Below are 19,520 nucleotides of genomic sequence, written 5' to 3' on the forward strand. Positions count from 1 at the left end.
TGACAAGTAGTGAACTGAAATGTTTAGAAAATGATGTCGTGTGTCTTGAGTATAATGCGGATAAATAGATATATGTAAATTGAAATCATTGTCTCATTTTTGTTCATCATGGGTTCTTGGTGGAGTCGACTATATTGTTACACTCACTATAGATTTGTGTCGTGGGTACGTGTACGCATTAAGGTACTCGTGTATGAAGATGAAGACGTTCATGGAATACCTTACGAATGGGTTCCTTCCCGTATGATAGAAGATGTGTACAAACATTCCGTAGACCACATTTGTTTCCTCCTCATACTCGCATCCATCGCTTGATGACCTTCATGAGATCTTACGAGGGAAAGTATGCATATAACATGTGGAATCGATTGTACGAACAGTATTTGGGAGAGTATTGGATTGGTTACTACTGTGTGACTCATTGGTTCAAGTTGTTATGGCTAAAAAGAAAATCCGAAAAGTCTGAGACATAGAAGATACTCGATTACGACACACCCGGTGTCGTCAGCAGTCTAGGGAGCGTGTCTCAATATGCTCAAGCTAAAGGTATTTCGCGTCCAAAAGCTCAAAAAGAATAATAGAAGATTCTTGCTTATACTCTTCACAAACCGCGTCGTAGAAGAGGTGTGTTTAAACCAGTATTGGTGTTCGACATTGACCAACAATGGGTATCTGATTTAGTAGAAGTGCAAACTCTGTCCAAACAGAATAAGGGATTCGATACATTCCGGTCGTCATTGATGCGTTTTCCAAATACGCGTTGGCTCAACTTATTAAAAAGAAGACAAGAAAAGTTGTCACCGACGCTTTTGCCAAGATACTCAAATCCGCTCATAGACGTAAACCTCGATCGTTGCAGACAGATCCAGAAAAGAATTTTACAATCAAGTCTTTCAAAATCTGTTGAAACAACAGAACATTCATCACTTTTCCACGCACGGAGACGCCAAATCCAGTATTGTCGAACGATTTAATAAAACCATTAAATCTAAATTGTACAAATATTTTACAGCAGCTAATACCTTAAAGTATGAAGATGTATTACCGAAACTCATGTATCAATATAATCACACGTATCATAGAAGTATTCGAATGACTCCAGCGAAAGTCACGTCTTTCAATGCCAAAGAAGTCTGGGACAATTTGTATGTCAGGTATGTGAATTCCAAGAAAAAGAAAAAGAAACCCCCTACATTTAAAGTCGGGGATAAAAGGAGATTGAATAAAAAATTCAGACCTTTCAAAAAAGGATACTTACTTGGCTGGACTGAAGAAGTGTTTGTGGTACGCGAAGTAGTCCCGGGTATGACCACTACCTGTAAGGTGTAAGAACTCGACGACACACCTTTGCAGGGTACGTTTTACGCCTGGGATTTACAAAAAGTACATCTGGCTGAAGCGTCGTATTTTAGAGCGGAGAAAGTCTTGAAACGACAAAAAGATAAATTGTGCGTCAAGTGGAAAGGGTATCCTGCTAAATATAACAGTTGGATCCATAAAAAGAGATTTAAAGTGACGTGTGTACTCGTACTTGACACACCATGAGGGGAGGAAGTTTAAAACTTTTCAAAATGTATACTGCTCCTTCAGCAAGAGGAAATCAAACGAGGGGTGGTATTTTTCGTTGGAGTGCTCCATCCCCGTTTTTGGGACCGGGTGTACCAGAGGATTTTCCACCGCAAGTAAGAGGTGTTATGAGACAATAATTTTTTTAAGGAAGTGAAGATAGGGGTTAAAAGTGGGTTAAAGAAGCGATCTCTCTCAGAAGTGAGACGTGGAGTGAAGAGAGGTGCTTCTACAGCATTCAAGAACGAAGTGAAAGAAGAGTCAAAAGAAAACGGGACGATATCTTTGGATCCTAAAAAATGTCTCGTATCAGTATCGTACGTAGTAGTGCACCCATCATTGGGGTGGGTACAGAGTATTCCAATGATCCTGTGACTTCTATTTTGAAAAAGTATAAAGGAAGAAAACGATATCATCGTCAGGAAGGCGGACGGTTTCTCAAGAAGAAGAGATCATTTAAGAACCGTTCTACTCGCAGACGCACTCATAAACGAAGGAGACGTTGAAGCAAACATAACTATAGCGAGATGGCCACAAAAACAGCAGCGCTTAATCCTAATCTCAACTTATTCACGATTCCACCTACGGATCTTACCACTGCCAGTTACAAATATATCAAAGTACCACCTCAGACGTCGAGCATCACTCCGATTCACGTTAACATAGAAAGACAATCCGATTACATTGATCTGGAAAGAAGTTTTGTGGAACTTGATCTAGGATTCAAGACGACGGCAAACAGTAATCCCACTTCACTCGTTGACGACGTGAATCGCATGACAGCTCCAGCCAATAACACTTTTCAAACAAGTCAATTTCCGAGCTAATGGCACCCTTCTCACAGAACAAGTAGACATGTATTATCTCAAAGCCTTCATACAGACGGTGATTAATTACGACGGAGATGATGGAGAGACCACTCTACAACCTACAGGTTGGAGGAATGAAATCGATTCACCCGTGACGTATACAGTCGACATTGTAAAGCCAAGTCATACTGACTTTACAGGGCTATCAGCCAATCAACAATCCAGTATTAAAGCTCAGATAGCGGACGCGAGAGATTTCTATGTTGGAGGAAAGAGAACCTTGAGGATGAAACCGTTTGTGGACGCGTTTCACCAAGGGAAACGGATTGTTCCTAGAACGCTCTCGGAACTGGAATTCTATTTGAATGGAGCAGCTCTTATTTTCAATGTAGAAGCCGCTACCGGAACCATTGATGAAGAAGTCAGAATCAACACAGATGATATCAAACTCACCTTCTATCACTGCCTGGTGAAACTAAATCCCTCCGTCTACATGGAACTCACCAGCACCATGTCCAAAACCCCTGCCAAGTATCCCATGATCCGAAAAGAAATGAGACAATTTCCCCTAGATAACGGAGCTACCTCTAAAGAGATCAACAACCCTGTCAATGGAAAAGCACTCCAGAGAGTCATTCCAGGAATCTTAGAGACCACAGCCTTCAATGGACAATACAATAAAGACCCGTTTGCGTTCTAGAAAGCTGGTATTGAATACATTAAACAGATTGTGAACGGAGGAGAATACCCTTATGAAACCATGGAACTCAACAGTTCTAATGGACAGAAAGATATGGTAGGGTATCACCGTTTTCTAGATGCTACAGGGTGTCTGTTTAGAAATGAAGGGAACATGGTGAGATTCAAAGACTGGGGACATGGAAAGAACTGTACCCTGTTTGAGTTTTCGAACGTGGCCAACGGAAGACACGACGATCCTATTTTACTTCCCAGAAACGAAGCCATCATCAATATCCACTTGAAATGTGCATCTCAAGGAAGTCAGAAAACCATAGTCATTTATGCAGAATATGAAGGTATGATGGAAATGGATGTGCGCTAGAATGTGAGATGTGAACAAAGAAACAATAAGGAAGTTGTGTGGCTCACCACAGGTCAACTCAATGCCATATCAGATAGTGATACACAACTCAACAAGTAATTTGTGAGAACCCTTGCTTGTGACGAATTGCGCAAGACTCCCGTAAGACAACAACCAGGAGCGTACGTGGTCAAAACAGATCCAGCCAACAAACCCGGTCAAGATTGGATTGGGGTGTGGACCGAAAACGATACTTGCGAACTCTTAGATAGTTATACCTTATCTTTGTCCACCTACGAGTTCATTACTCCCTTCGTAGAGTGGTTAAAACAATGGTCTCACCTGCGCAAAAACCCCAGATCGTCGCAATCAGTGAAGACAGCCAGTTGTGGAGATTACGCTATTGTGTATCTGTTGTTTAAAGCAAGAGGTCAAAGTATCGATGACTTTCTAGCTATGTTTTCAGAACATAGTTATTTAGAAAACGATGATAAAGTAGGAGATCTCTTAAAAGAGATTATCCAAGCACAAATAAAATTAAGTGAATGAAATAGCTCTGTATCACTTTTCTGTGTCTTCACCATCATGACATCGTGTCTAGAAAAAGGGTCCTCTTTTAAATCACCCTCCAGCATTTTGGTCGTAGGACCCATCAGCTGTGGACAGACGACATTTTTCAACGCTTGTTACTAAAAAATTTAGACCTTTTTGAAACGTGACCCTTACGAGTACAATATTGTAATGGATCATGGCAAGATAAAATCGATACCATGCATAAACAGGGTGTGGAATTTTTTGAAGGGGTACCCACTCACGATGACTTGAAAAAATGGCTTGGTGATCAACAAGGAGGAATTCTTGTCTTGGACGATCTCATGTTAGAAGGGGGAGACGACAAGGACATTTTGAATCTCTTTACTCAACATTCCCATCATCTCAACGTCACTGTGTTCTACTTGTATCAAGATATGTTTTCTAAGGGAGAATATGCCAAGACCATTTCGAGAAATGCCCAATACATCATCGTCTTCAAAAATCCTCGAGACAATGTGGCCTTGCGCACGTTATTGACAGAAATGCATCCTAACAAAAAATGGTGTCCCGTCATGGACACATATAATCAATGCGCTCAGAGACCTTTTGGTTATTTGGCCATCGATGTAAATCCTGCGAGTCGTGATGATACAAGACTTGTAGTCACTTGTTGCAACACGAAGGTTGTATTCGCTGTTACAGATAGACCATGGACGATGACAATGCCATGCCGGTTTCGAATAAAGGTTACGATGAACGTTTCATGTAAGTCGATGGTCTTGGCGACGAAGGAAACAACATGTTACGGAGCATATTTGGACTTACCGCTCAAATACTAGTTGTTGTAGGTACCTCTCCCACTCCCATGTCGTCTCCACCCACTACCACCGTTCAAGCAGGTCCCTCAGGTTTAAACGCCTCGTATACACCGAATTCTTCTAGGAGATCCTCACCCCGTAACACAATGTCAGCCCAAGCTCATATCTCGAGATTAAACAAACGATTAGTTCATGAAAGCGTCACGCGTTGTGTGACTCGGTGTTAAGTTACGAAAGTTGAACACGTTAAAAAGAGTGGTATGGTGAACCAAATATGGTCGATTCGAAGCTATAAAAGTGTGACGTGCAAAACCGAATTAGAAAGAAAGAAGCTTTAGTTTTACTGGTAGGAATCTTGTAATGAAATTCCAATTTTCGGAACGGATGGACACAGTAGCTTGACGTTTCCTGCTAAAAAGGAATGAAATATGTTATTTTTACATGTTCAATTCCATCATTGGCTCCTAAAGTGTGACGTACAAAACCGAAATTCATTCGCTTGAATTGGAACGAAATAATCAACTTCCTAGACGTCACATTTAACCTTAACCGAAGCACTTAGCAGCCATTTACAAAGCCGAATACTTCACTGCAATACGTTCACCGCAAGAGCAACCACCCGCCAATCACCATAAAGAGCATTCCCGCCGGCATCAACAAACGACTGTCGTCCCTATCATCTGACAAAACATCCTTTGACCAAGCCGCCCCTCCATACCAGAAAGCACTCGACAAAAGTGGATACCACTACACACTACAGTATGAACCAGCCAAAACAAGCAAACGGAAAAACCGACGACGCAGTTACATCCTCTGGTACAACCCTCCTTTTAGCAAGAACACCAGCACCAACATCGGGCACAAATTCCTCGCCCTAGTAGACAAGCACTTTCCCAAAGATCACAAGCTCAGAAAAATCTTCAACCGAAATACCATCAAGATCAGTTACAGCTGCATGACCAACACGAAACAAATAATCGACAACCATAACAAAAGCACCCTAACCGCATCTCTACAGGTTGATGATACCGCCGCTGCCGCTACCATTAATAACAAGACATGCAATCGCCGACAAAAGAACGCATGCCAGCTCGACGGGCGTGCGAAACTGCCTGCAACCATCAGTAATTTACCAAGCCACCGTCACACGCAAAGACAACAACACGACAGAAACCTACGTAGGACTCACAGAGAACGACTTCAAAACAAGATGCAGAAACCACACCGCAACATTCCGCTACGTTAAACGCAGAAACTCCACCGAACTCGGCAAGCACATCTGGACCCTCAAAGACAACAACATCGAGCACTTTATTTCCTGGTGCATTCTCTCATCACACTCGCCGTACAACAGCTCAAGTAAAAGATGTAATCTCTGCCTCAAAGAAAAATTCCTAATCATCTGCCGACCCGAACTATCAACGCTAAACAAACGTAATGAGCTTGTGTCTTCCCGCCGCCACAGAAACAAAGACCTCGCGTTGCATAAATTAGAATATATTGTATATAAACGATGGTAAAGATTATCTTCATTAAATCCCCGGATGATTAGGGGATTAAGTAACCACGAAAGAAGTCTGTAGGGATGAACTGGTAGTTTATTTGTCTTTTTCCTGCCACAATATACATATATATATATATATATATATATATATGTATATATATAACTAACTGCAGACAGTACTGTTTCGGCCTTCTGGGCCTCATCAGTGCAGTGCTAATGCTATATATATATAGGAAGTCTGCAAGTCGATTTTCGCGTGGAACAGTGCTCAATACGTTGAAGCAGAGCAGAATAAATATTATGAGAGGAAAAAAGGACGCAACTACATTTCCCGACAAGCCTGTTTCGTGAATCGCTTCACTCTTCAGGGGTGAAATGAAAGAATATTCATGTGACTATCGTGTATATACTAGGAAAATTTACATAATACGGAGTGCACCACGTGCACCACAAGAACGTGAGCTACGTTCCCTTCTCTTTACAAAAAGTGCGTTGTTTGTTTAACTTCTCTTGCTGACCAGTTATGGCAACTCGGGGCTGAGATGCTGACGCATGAAGCCTCCCAACATCCTTAGATGGCTGGCTTAGTGGCTGGATTACTTTTATCACATGACCGTACGGCTTTGCGAGCGCAATCCTTTAGAAAACTATAATAAAAACTTTAATATAAGCAGGTCCGGAAAAAGCCGTCCTGGCCCTGCACTAACACAATTTTGCTGCAAAAACTTAAAGGAAAGAGGAAAATCGATATAAAAGTCGCGATTTTCGTTGAATTATGTGTCTTTCTAGCTCCAGCTCAAGAAAACAAGGATGAGTTTGTATTCTAGAATCGTTTTTTGTGATTACCCGCGTGCACCCGTCTATCGCGTCCTATTTAGATTAAAACAAAGTGGTCATATAATAAAATGCTTATTGACCGAGTTTGTACGAGCTAGACAGAAAAATATTTTGCACTCGGTCATATTTGGCACGTCGCTTCGCTCGGTCTGTACGTCATGACTTCGAGCCAAATATTTTCCGTCTAGCCCTCACACTTAGTCAATAAGTACATATTTTTTTCTTTTGGAACTCACGGAGAACTGTATTTTTGAGACTGACCCAGTAAAAAAAAAAATTGCCCTCTCCCACATTGTACACTTTCTAAGCTCTCATCCTAACAGACTCGAAGGAAAATTTGTTCAATGCTTTGATGCCAGCCATGATGTACTTCCTCATATTTTGGAAAGAGTTTTCAATTTTTGCAACGGTGGATGTAGCCTCTTGTCTCGGAAAAGAAAGACATGTATCCTATGAGCAACACCACCTCTAAGCTTATTGCCACTGTAGAGATAAAGCTCCAATACATCAAACAGCCTAAACCACCATTACTAAAACCCTTCGAAACTAAATTGAATCCTTGGTTCGTTTTATTGTGTACATTTGGTGATGATGGTGTTTTGGGTCCTCCACAGACTTAAAGTGCAAAATTCCTAACAATCTCATCAAAATCATCAATATTCTTGCATTTAAAACAGCTTAACAAAATACGCATAAAATGGAAAGCTTACTATCAAAACTAGCACTAGGATCACAAAATATTGCAGAAGAAGGAGTTGTGCTTGTGGCCACGCCACTCGGTTGATCCAAAACACTATCATCATTACTAAATTAAAGTTTTTATGGCAAAAATTTTCAAATAAACTCTTAGACATGGTAGAATCTAATTTTGAGTTTAGTGATAAAAAAATCAAAATCAAATCAAAATTCACAAAAATACTATATTTAAATCACTCATGATGAATTTGTGCTGGAGTTAAGTTGATTACATCACTTGTAAACATTGATTACTTCGTAAATATAATAAGCCAAAGATAGTAAGTTTTGAGCTCGGTAAAGAAATAGAGGAAGATGTTTTTCGTCTTGTCACGAGCATGGGACAAAGAAAAAAATTCTGAGTCTCCATGGGGTTCTATTCCTCATGAGGACTCAGATTTTTTTTCCTTTGTCCCACGCTGGTGGTAAGACGAAAAACATCTTCCTCTATTGACTACTTCTTCTGAAAAAGTCGGTCCCATACTCTTCTCCTTGTTTTCTAACTGAAAACACAATTTTTTTGGTTTTTGTGAAAGTGTTGTTGTGATTGTTTACAATACAAGGAACTATTTTCATTGTCGTTCAAAATCAGTGGGAAAAATTTATGCTCAAAATAAATTCATACAACATCTCATTGGCTTTTTGTAATTCAATATTTTTCTAGGGAATGTTTTATTCTTCTTTGTAATAGTTTGGCCCATTATGGAAAGGGTTACACTGCACTCCGTGCATTATACAATGTCCCTACCAATTACTTCGTGAAATGTACACCAACCTGTCAAAGACTTTTTGATACTGTAGACAGAGGAAAAAAGCACACGCTACAACTGCGAAGATATTGTGGGTAGGTATTAGCCCTTGCTTCCTTGACCTCAGGATTTCAGGGAAATCTAAGAAAGCGTCACTGTGAGGACGAGTCATCGCGATCTCTTCTTGTTAAGAGGATGATGAAAGAGAAGAAGCAATCTCCTCAGAGGATCTGGCTCATATCGTTGTTCTATGACTTGTTTCACGAAGGTAACAAATTTATATACAAACAAAGGGTCTTAACTATTTCCCTCCGTTTTACAAACTAGTCGCCTCGAACTGGCTTAAGACAGAGGGGAAGTACTATAAGGGAGGTACGATAATGAGGGAGAATGGGGCAGACCTGAATAACGAAATGCTACGTCACAGGTATGTGGTCAATACCGCAGTCTCAAGCGCACAAGGTTTAAAATTCAACGAAATTTGCGGAGGGAAAAAAAGGCTGGCATTTAAAAGTGAGGCATTTTGTTGTCGTTGAAGGCATTTTCCTATTTCCAGTGTTTTTAGGGAGAAAATTAATTTTTGAAAACATTTAGGGGCTGTACAAAGTTCTTTGAGGTTGCTCTGTAAAAAAAAAGGGTAAAGGGAATCAACGCCTAGAAGCAACATCACGGAAATTCAAACGAGCAAACGACTCAAAATCCATTGCCGCGCCAATCAGACAAGTCTCCTTTGTTCGCAAAATCCGTTTCCGAAGACGTTTTTTAGCTCTGTCGGTGGATTGTGCATTTATTATCTTTGTTTTAGAGACTACTTTGGCCTGAGTGCTGGGCCATCAAATCTCTCTCACCATCACTCTAAGAGATACGTGCCATTCAGACTGTCATAACTGATACTTAGGGAAGGGTGGTCAAAACGTCGAATTATCCAAAGATCATAGTATTTCACAGAAAAAAAAATAATGGTAACTTTTTTTTCTAATGGAAAGCCCCTTTGAAAACCATCTGATACTGTCTAACTTACTCTCTCACTAATGATGAATCACAAGGACGGATGGACATACCTCTCCTCATGGGTCACTACCTACGCACGCGCTTTACAACTCTCCCTTAAATTGAGATAGGTGTTTTCTGATCGTGTGGCCAGTTTTATTTTGTGTTTAGGGGTGAAGGCTGTGTTTTTTATTTAACAGAACGCAAAAGTGTGTAAGCTATGTACAATGTATCGTCCTTTCAAGAACTTAAACTTTTTCAAATTCTTAATTTGGCGGAGTTTGCTTTTGTCCTAACATTACGTTCGTAAGATATCAGTTCGATTGATTTTATTTGCGATTCGCCTGCTTGTGAACTCAGTCACATTAATGTTAAATAGGCTGTTGACATTTACTTGGCGTTCCTGGTTGTGCTTCAATTCGCTCAGTGATTGTTTTAACTAATCACAGTTTAAACATTCTTGTTTTCCCGCGCTTAACCCGTTTCCACTGCTCATTTACTTCTCGTAATATTTTCCATTTTAGATTGGCCGACGTGATTTTGGTTTAACGACGATCGATCGCAAACCTCTCTGTTCCATTCAAGTGAAAGAAAAGATAGAAGCCTTCTGTTTCCCGTATTTCTTTTGTTCCAAGGCGATTGTTTACGCTCTTGCTCGAAGCACTCTTTGTATTACTGTAGACTAGTTTTCAGATCATCTTGTAACTTAAGAAGCTTCTCTTGATGGCATTTCCCACAACACTCCTTAGTTTGTCCATCACATCCTTCTTTGACTTCTACGTTTGATGGAACATTTTCCGCAGATAGCTTTTCTGTGTGTAAATTCTTTTTTCTTCTGCTAACCGGTATTTGTCTGTTCCGCTCATTATTCACAGTCCAGGGTCCCAAACTAGCGTTTGCGTAAAAATCCATTGGGTAATTTTCTTGCCATTTGATTTGTTCAAGCACAACTGACGCCTGTAAATTAAACGAAAAAAATTCCAATGAGAACATTTTTCAACTGACTGAAAAAGCAAAGCAAACCACCATACCACTGCTTTTGCTGTTTTTCGTTCTATGATGGGTCTAGATACTTACGTCACTCTCTCATCCAATCGGAAAAAAACTAAAACGAATCTACACTTAGGGACTCGCATTAGAGCAGGTTTTTAGTGAGTGTCCAAAAATCAAAACCAAACTAATCACAACTACCAATCAGAACAAAGGTTAACATCATCATTAACCAATGAGAACTCAAAGTAAAAACAGGCAACGTCCCTGAAGCGCGGGAAAACGCGAGTCACCAAGTCGTGATTGGTTTTAGTTTTGCATCTGATTGGTTGAGATGGTGGCGCGAGTTTTTTGGACCAATCACAGGGTGAAGGAAAGTAAAAACAAAGCTATTCCAGATCGCTTTTCGACACCCGGTGGAAAATGTCTCTATCCATGCTTACTTGCATTTTGTTGTTAGTCTCGAAATTGAAACTATTTGATTCGATTTCTGTATAAAAACGAGAACCGTCAAGTTCCCGGTTTGTGTTTGTGAACATTTGTGTTATGCATCTAAACATTTGTCTCCCGCAGATGACATGGACCTTACCTTTCAAGATATTTGCTAACATGCTCAACTGGATTTGATAGTTATGAGATTCAATTATTTTACCTCATAAGGCGACAGTAAAGGTTTAGGAAAAGCGTAGCCCCAGTCAATGGACAATCGTGGACAAGCCACCTGCACCCATCTACAAAGTGACAAAGAAATATCAGTAAATCTTGGAAGCTAAGCTACGTTTTCATTGCAGACGGGGTTCGAACCCTTTTTCAGAAACAAATTTCAAGGACTATTCCTAGACTTTTCCAGGACTCAGGCTAATTTCTCCAGGGCTCCAAATTTCCTCTCCTACCCATTCATAGCCAAGATTTCAACATCAATTCTCCTTACAGTCGACATAGAATTCTTTTACGTAAATTCTAAAAACTTTATTGCTTGATTTTGGCAGATTTCCGGGACTTTCCAGAACCTGTAGTCTTTTATCCACGACTTTCCATCCTGGAAAAAGTCAAAATAAAATTCCAGGACTTTCCAAGTTTTCCAGGACTCGTACGAAGCCTGCGCAGATGGGTTGGAGTCACACTCACAGGCAAGACGGACCACAGTATGAAATTGACAATTTAACGAGTTTTAGTAGCATGCTGGGAAAGTTTCCCATACGGTGAAATTTTATAACGTCATCGACGGAAAAAGTAATGTGGCTCATTCCTCAACCAAACTTTTAAATTTCAAAAATTGAAGAAGCACTAACTTTCAATAGCTTTCATCCGTGGTAATCATATGGAGCCTACCTCTTTTTTTTTTTTGGGGGGGGGGGGGGGCACATTGGAAAAAGACTCATTAATATGAGATTTTTGTTAAGGACACTTGACAAAACAGAATTTACGTGAAGACGGTTCTTGTCTTATCTTATCGACGGAAAGCAGTTTTCACATCTTGACAAGAAAAGCAACTTACGCTTCCACGTCCTCGAACAATCCAAGTTTACCCGGAAATATTTCAGACATGAGTACAATTACATATTCCAGGCCCGCCTTGCTGAATCGTTCTTCTAACTTCTGCAGATAAAATTAAAAGACGAAAGGATTCATGAAATCTGCTTTATGAGCTCTTTGGAAAAGATGATAACATGAATAATAGCCGTCACGAGCAAAATATCCCTGAATTAGGGGTATCCCCTCAATGACGGCATCGAATACAAGGGTTTTAATCAAAGTTTGTGTCCCTCAAATGGAGAAAACGTTTAAATAAGGATGCCCAAAAATAGAGATCCCTCTGCATAGACGATAATATTCCACACATTACATCGTAAGAAAACTGGAGAATTTAAATTTAAATTTGCAGCCTCCCCCAAAGTTAATTGCATCAGAAAAAATTATATTTAGATGCGAGAATGCCTTGATTTTGTCCAGAGAGAGTTTGAGGAAGAGTGCATTTCGATAGTGCGCCGTAATACCAAAAACATAGTAGTCACCAGCAGATGTCCAATCACTACAATCACTACGAAAATATAATCAAAACTCGATGGGAACTAAAATTAAAAGGTACAGCGAGAGCAACATTATTGACCAACCTGATTGGTTGAGAGGGTAGCTTGGATTGTTCACGTCAGTCAACCCATGACATGGCGAACTGATTGCCGATTACTTTCAACGCACATTTGAAGGTTTAATTTTGAATCACACAAAGTAGAACTCCGTTCAAAAAGTATATTTACTTATAAAATTTTCAAATTTTAACTGTATGCAATACCTCTAGCACCTTTGGACTTCCTTGCCTTCCCAACGTACTTAGAATGAGTCCAAATTTCTTAGCTCTTGACGCTGTAGTTATGGCGTCTTTCCTCGCTTGAAACATGGCATCAATATCGTAATATTCCCTGGAAAACACTTTGCTATAGGGATCGTATCTGCGATGAAAGCGAAATTGCAGTAGAATTTTAGTTAAAAGTTGTTTGTCTCAAAGGCCCAGAAAGGTATACAATATCTAACAATCCAAAGCGTACAAGGCGGTAGGGGGTCTGTTTTAGTGAGGGCATAGGGAAAATACTGGAACAGACGGGAATCGCACTCTGTCCACACAGACAGTATGCCTTTACTAGAGGCAAACAATTTTGTAATCGAAAAAGTGATGAATTTTTATTCACAGAATTACACGAAAGAGGTCTGAAAAATAAGGCTTTAATGATGGCTCAATCTGTGCTGCCTCTCTAGCTGTTGAGCACTGCAACCAATTGAAATAATATGAAGCTACATGTTAGGCAAGGCAAGGCTATTTGTTACACGTAAAAAAATCTGCCTCTTGAAGTTCTCTATGTGTACCTGTATGCTGGTGTAGATGGGTTAGCAATCATGACAGCCTCTAAATGAAACCTTCCATCACCTAAGTAACTAAAAAAAACGTTTAAGTTTAAAGATCATTCCAGTGAGAAAAAATTGAAACAAGTACCTCCTGTGGTCGGTAGCATGTGCCTAAATGATAGCCGCTTCTTACAATCAAAATGGTAAATACAGTGACAAAACAAACATTTAATTAGGAATAATTGCAATAATAACACATTAATCGAAAAACATAACACCCACTTATCTGTTTCCCAATTTAGTTTTTGATAACACTTTTACTCAATTTCCACCCAATTAAATGATTAACCCTTTCACTCCTATGAGTGACCAAGATAGAATTTCTCCTTACAATATCAATACAATATCAAGCAGACGAGTGATGAACTAAAGGAAAATATCAATTAGGGTAGTTGAAGTTCATCCAGTACCAAATGTGACCCTCCATGGGAAAACGGACACTAACGCTTTTCCGTTAAACGGTTTAGAAAAACGGTTTTAAATGGATACTAAATTATACTTAATTCTCCACACTAACATCAAAAGAATTGTATGGTAGACAGCAAGGAGAATTACTAATGAGATCTTGGGAATGAAAGGGTTAAATGATTTTAAGTTAGTCTTCAGAACAAACATGATTATTTTAGTCAAAGTGGGCACCGTTGTCGCTAGGCAACATCGCTAAACAATAAATATGCCATGGACACAGCAGGAAGAATGCCAAACAATTCTTCCAGAAATAAGACAGAGGCTCGATGGGAGTTTTCCTGACAAAACAACGGACATGGTGAAAACACGAACAAACTGCCTTATTTTAATCCTAAAAGTAACAGTGATCCTTGGCTCAGATCATTGTTTTATTTATAAGCAAATAGCTTCAGATCTAATGGTGCAAATTTTTCATGAAACTAAACCACTACAGTACTAACAACTAGATTTACCAATACAAATAATAAGAAAGATTTTCAAAATAATGTTCAATTTGTTTAAGAATACTCGCTATGAAAGAGTTGGTGCAGTTTTCTTAAATGCACAATGAACTAAATTACATGATTATTTCCTTGTTTTGCTTAATAATTTTCTTACATGAATGCATCCTTGTCTTTTATTCTGGGAGCAGTGCAGCCCAGAATCTCTCCAGGTGACAATGGTTTACACTGCGGAATCTCTACCTGATAATCTTTACACAGGTCTTGATATACAGCCTGGGTAAACAACAAATTAAATACATATATGTCAAAATTATTTGAAAGTATGAACACAATAAAAGGAGACACTGGGTCCAAACCACAGGGTTTAAGTCTCAGCCAAGTCACTGTGTTGCATTCTCTCTCCCCTCTCTCTAGCTTGGAGAGAAATGGGTACCAGTGGGTTGTCATGGAAACTTGACAAAATGCCTGATAGTGAACCATGTGAGATGCTCCTCCCATCCAGAAGAAGCAGTCAACCGACTGTCAACCGACTGTCAATCAATATATTGGTTAAGTATCAACCAACTCTCGACCAATATATTGACCGCTATATCAGTCAAGAGTACCAACAATAAACATGATCCTGATACTGTCCCATCAGTGTAATCATTTAATACATACTTGAAGTGTTGTCACAAACTGGATTGTGCTCAAAAGTGCAAGTGACTTTCCAGCTTCAAAATTGTGTCTGACTGTGTTGACAAAATGTGTGGCATCCAGCTTTATGTCCACAAATACATATAACATCTTTATTCCTTTAGTTGAGTCAATAGGAACTATAAAACAATGAACAAATAATGAACCTTTTCACATTCTCTTACCTACAGTACTGTATACATGGTTACTAATTGTTTAGGGTCTTTCAATTTTGCATCAATAGAAGAGACCAAAAGTTGCAAATATAATGAGTTGAATTTCATGAGGGATATCTTGTACCAAAACAACTTAGTCTAATAAAGTGTCATTTTCAGTCTTCATAACCATATTTGATAAAAAGAAAGTGCTAACTTGCAACCACCTATCTTCATGGTCATTGTAGTAGTAATAAGCTTTATTTGAACTTGCTTATTGTTTAGTACACGGGTGCTAGTTTGAGTGAATATATACATAAATAAGTCACAATTAAAAAAATTCCAAAAAAAAAAAATTGATTAATCTCTTCATGGTTTTATTATGAACCAACATAATGACCAGCTCCCAGTTGGTTTGTTAGCTCAGTAATGGTAGAGCACTGCATTGGTATCGCAGAGGTCATGGGTTTGAATCCAGCACAGGCTTGAATTTTTTTCATACATTCATAGCCACTGATTGCAACACTATTGTTTGCATCAAAATACCATGCTACTGACATTGAACTGTTGTGTTGCTCAAGCATCAAAGTTGTAAAGCAAGGATTCCTCAAAAAAAAAAAATCATTCAAAACTTAGACATATCTACCAGCAGAGAACAGAAAGCAAGGGCAATAAAAACTGAGGGGAAACTTGAGAGAACTATGAAGTATAAGGTGAGACAAAGGGGACTTTAAAAGGTGAAACTGGGAGGTTAGAAGAAAAAGATCAAGGCTGAAAGGATTCAGTTGTGGTATAATATGAGTTTACATTATGATGAAGAAGATTAAGTGATGTCTATCAACATTTTTTTGAGACATTTAACAACCATGACAACTTACTCAAGCAGCTGTGGCCATAGTGAACCATAAGATCACAACCAAGAGCCCTCGCAGTGAAGTCATCAACACAGCAAGCACCATACGTGACATCCCCCATGATGACTGTATCACAACCTGTGAATCTAACACAAAAGTCCCACTGAGTACAATGGCAGTCATCCAGAGCTGAAAACCTGAGCCACTTTCTGTATGAATTTTTTTCAAGTGATGGGCGAAAAAGTATGCATGTGCAGATTATCTTACAGTTGTAATCCTTCAGAATCCACCATAAATCATATAATTATTATATCATAAATGAATAAAGGGGGTAAGTTTCTAAAGAAACTGTGGTGCTGCATTGGTGGGAGAGTATAACAGGATAATTTAGTATCATCAACTGAGTTCATAGCATAAATTGGCCACCATGAAGAATTTCAAAGCTGACATTTCCAGCGTTAGCCCTTTGCTCTGACAAAGGGCTAACACTCAAAATGTCAGCTTTGAAATTATATGAAAAGCTGAAGTATGCACACATTTTGAATGGTTTTTACTTAATATGAGCTATTGTGGGACAGATACATACAATTTACTTGACATCACCATCGATAACATTTTGCTTTGTTATCACATAAAACAAATAGATTACACTGCATTGCTATAGGTCTGTACAGTAATAGATCATGGAAGACGTTAAAATGTAGTAAGACCATCAGTGACACACTATTACTGAACAGATACACAGCAACATGGAATCATTTTGTTAATTGACAAATGCCTGTTATACTTAGGCAAGCTGTCAGTGGGTAAACAGCTGGCTTGCAGTCCATTCAAAGTGAAATAATTATCAACTGCTATTTTTTACAATCCTTCCAACATATGAAATGTATCAAACAATTTATGTGTACAAATAACAAATACAATTTTAAAAGTTTGGTAGGAATTGGTTTGAAATACCTTTCTAAAATGTCTGCTATTGTGCAAGCATACAAGAGAAGTCCTTCAGGGAACTGTAATGCCACTGATGATTGAAAAAAAAAAACACAGAACATGAAACTGACATTGATTTATGCCTATTGTGGTTGAAGATGACATCATATTTTTTCATTTTTTTTCATGGCAACATTTGAAGGCCAAGGTCTGCATACAAGATCAAATGACAGAGGGACTAAAGCTTATCATGATTTCTATAGCATGTATTGATAAGGAGAACTGCATTTCCACCTCACCCTTTCTTTTGTACTCATGGAAGATGCCATTATGCTGCAGCATAATGGTTAGTGCACTGGACTCTGGCTGGAGAGGTCTGGGTTTGAGACCAAGTACTGGTCTGGCTTGGTCAAAACACAAAACACTTTATTTTTACAGTGCCTCTATCCAACCAGGAGTATGAATGGATACTGGCCAATTGTCAGGGAAGTCTGATAAAATGCTGGGGAGTAACCTAGTGATGGACCAGCATTCCATTCAGGGGGGGAGTTGTACTGATAATACCCCTTGTTGCTTCATGCTATGAAAACCCAGATAAGCTCCCACAGGATCAGGGCCACTTAGCTCAGGTAAAGAATTCATCTTTTTTCCTTTGCACTCAGGTGGAGAGAGGCATTATGAGGTGGAGTCAAGTGTGTTGCATAAGAACACAGCAACAAACAAAAATTAACCACTAATGTGGCTTATTTACCTCTTTTAGCATTTATTTCTTTAATCCTCCACACTGTCTTGAAGATTTCAAAATTGTAGTTAGGAGGTAACTGTTGTAAAAGGAATAATTACCTCAGTCAGAAAAGTAATAATTACCCTGATCTCTATATTAAGTGAAAAATCTGATATATAGAAAATGAATTGTAGCTGGTTGGTTAAACTATTATGACCTGTTTTTGGGGATGACAATTCCAGAAAAATAGCAGTTACCTAGAACACATTCTTATAAATGCGTCACATTTCAAATACGCACAAAAACAGTACCAGAAATAAAAGTGGATGGACAACAATGGTTAATTCAGTACACAGACTGCAAAATTAGAATAAACTTGAAAAATAAGACCTGATTCTAAAATAACAATCCTACAGGCCTCAGTGATATCAAAAAGGATATAGGTTTCTGGAGAGCAACTTACAATACATTTATACTTGAGGAAGTCACATTTTATTCCTTTTTTTACCCTCAGTCTGGTGGCTGAAAATTCCCCATGATGATTCTAGTTGGATTTTATTTCACTAAATCAGTTGAAAGGGGCTTTAAATAAATTAATTTACTTTTTCAACCCTTTTACTTCCAAGATCTCATTAATAATTCTCCTTACTGTCTGCACAACAATTATTTTGATGTTAGTTCTGAGAAGTTGGGTATTGGATCAGCTAATAATCTCAGTTTTGATATTTTTCTTTATTCTCATCACTTGTCTGCTTGATAGTGTACTGATATTGTAAGGAGAAATTCTTTCCTGGTCAGTTATGGGGTTAAAGGGTCGAGTGAACCCAGGGTAATGTGAAGTTTCTCATTATTTACCTGTTTCACAGCATCTTGCAGCTCAAGATTGTTTACAATCTCATCTGGAATCTGACGAACAACTCTTCTCTTATTTGCTCCTATTTCTAAAATAACAGGAAATGGAGGGCATTTCAATAACAGAGGGCTAAATGAATGCTTGACTACATGTAAATTTTGTAAAAGATATCTTGTAACTTGAAAACACAGTTCAAAATTTTAAGCTAGTTTGACAATTTAAACTGGTTCAAAAAAAATGAAAGCAAAAAAATTGAACCATAACAAATAAATAATGAAGAAATTGGAGCTAAGCGAAAATCTTAATTACCATATTTTCCCCCAGGCTCAGAAACTTAGGCATCTATACCGGGTCTACGGCTGAGGATTTCGACTAGTATATTGAGTTATGTGTAACTGTGAAAGGTTACGAATAAGGCAAACCAAAACAAAACAAAAACGAATTAATTTATTGGGCTTAGGATCCATTTATAGAGTACAACATGACTGTAAAATTTTTTTTGTGTGCAGCTTCAGGGAAGAAATGCGACCGAAAAAGGAAAATAGAAGATGAAATTGCGCTAAAAATCAGTTTTAGTGTGGGAACGATTCAAATCTGTTCCTTCTCTAGCTATTCGAACGTGAACGTATGCACGTGCACAGTGAATTACGAGCCAATATCAGTTACAATTTACCTGCGAGTTTGTCAGTCGTCTGTCCAGCATTAGACTTAGTTCCGACAAATCTCCTTCTTGTGTTATTCTTGGCAGAAACTCGAGTACAACTCGCTTTGTCCTCAGACGTGCGGCTTTCTAATGCTTCGGCCATGTTAGGTAAGTATGCTTTGTTTCAACGCATACGAAATGTTTAGTGTTTATTGTTTATCCGCTGACACGAAAATGCTGATCTATCGTAGTTTATATCCCATTTCCCATTTCCCGTCTCCTATTTTCATTTTCAAGCGT

The 19,520-nt window shown here is 38.8% G+C and overlaps 1 protein-coding gene and 2 pseudogenes across 1 annotated transcript; 2 read left to right on the top strand and 1 right to left on the bottom strand.

Moving 5' to 3' along the window:
* Window positions 1-19,520, top strand: part of LOC136279210 (2-(3-amino-3-carboxypropyl)histidine synthase subunit 1-like) — a 490,303-nt pseudogene that overhangs the window by 82,898 nt on the left and 387,885 nt on the right.
* LOC131774281 (uncharacterized) lies at window positions 4,188-4,657 on the top strand (annotated as a pseudogene).
* On the bottom strand, window positions 9,744-19,387 carry LOC131769584 (2-(3-amino-3-carboxypropyl)histidine synthase subunit 1-like). The gene is made up of 12 exons (XM_066162681.1): window positions 19,251-19,387; window positions 18,580-18,665; window positions 17,752-17,821; window positions 17,028-17,091; window positions 16,095-16,216; window positions 15,047-15,201; window positions 14,541-14,659; window positions 13,437-13,505; window positions 12,868-13,024; window positions 12,073-12,173; window positions 11,227-11,305; window positions 9,744-10,541 (listed from the first exon to the last, which is right to left on the bottom strand). Exons 1-12 carry the CDS (start codon window positions 19,381-19,383, stop codon window positions 10,257-10,259), a joined length of 1,440 nt encoding a protein of 479 aa, XP_066018778.1. The 5' UTR covers window positions 19,384-19,387; the 3' UTR covers window positions 9,744-10,256.

The sequence above is a fragment of the Pocillopora verrucosa genome, chromosome 2 (genome assembly GCF_036669915.1).
Source record: "Pocillopora verrucosa isolate sample1 chromosome 2, ASM3666991v2, whole genome shotgun sequence".
NCBI lineage: Eukaryota > Metazoa > Cnidaria > Anthozoa > Scleractinia > Pocilloporidae > Pocillopora > Pocillopora verrucosa.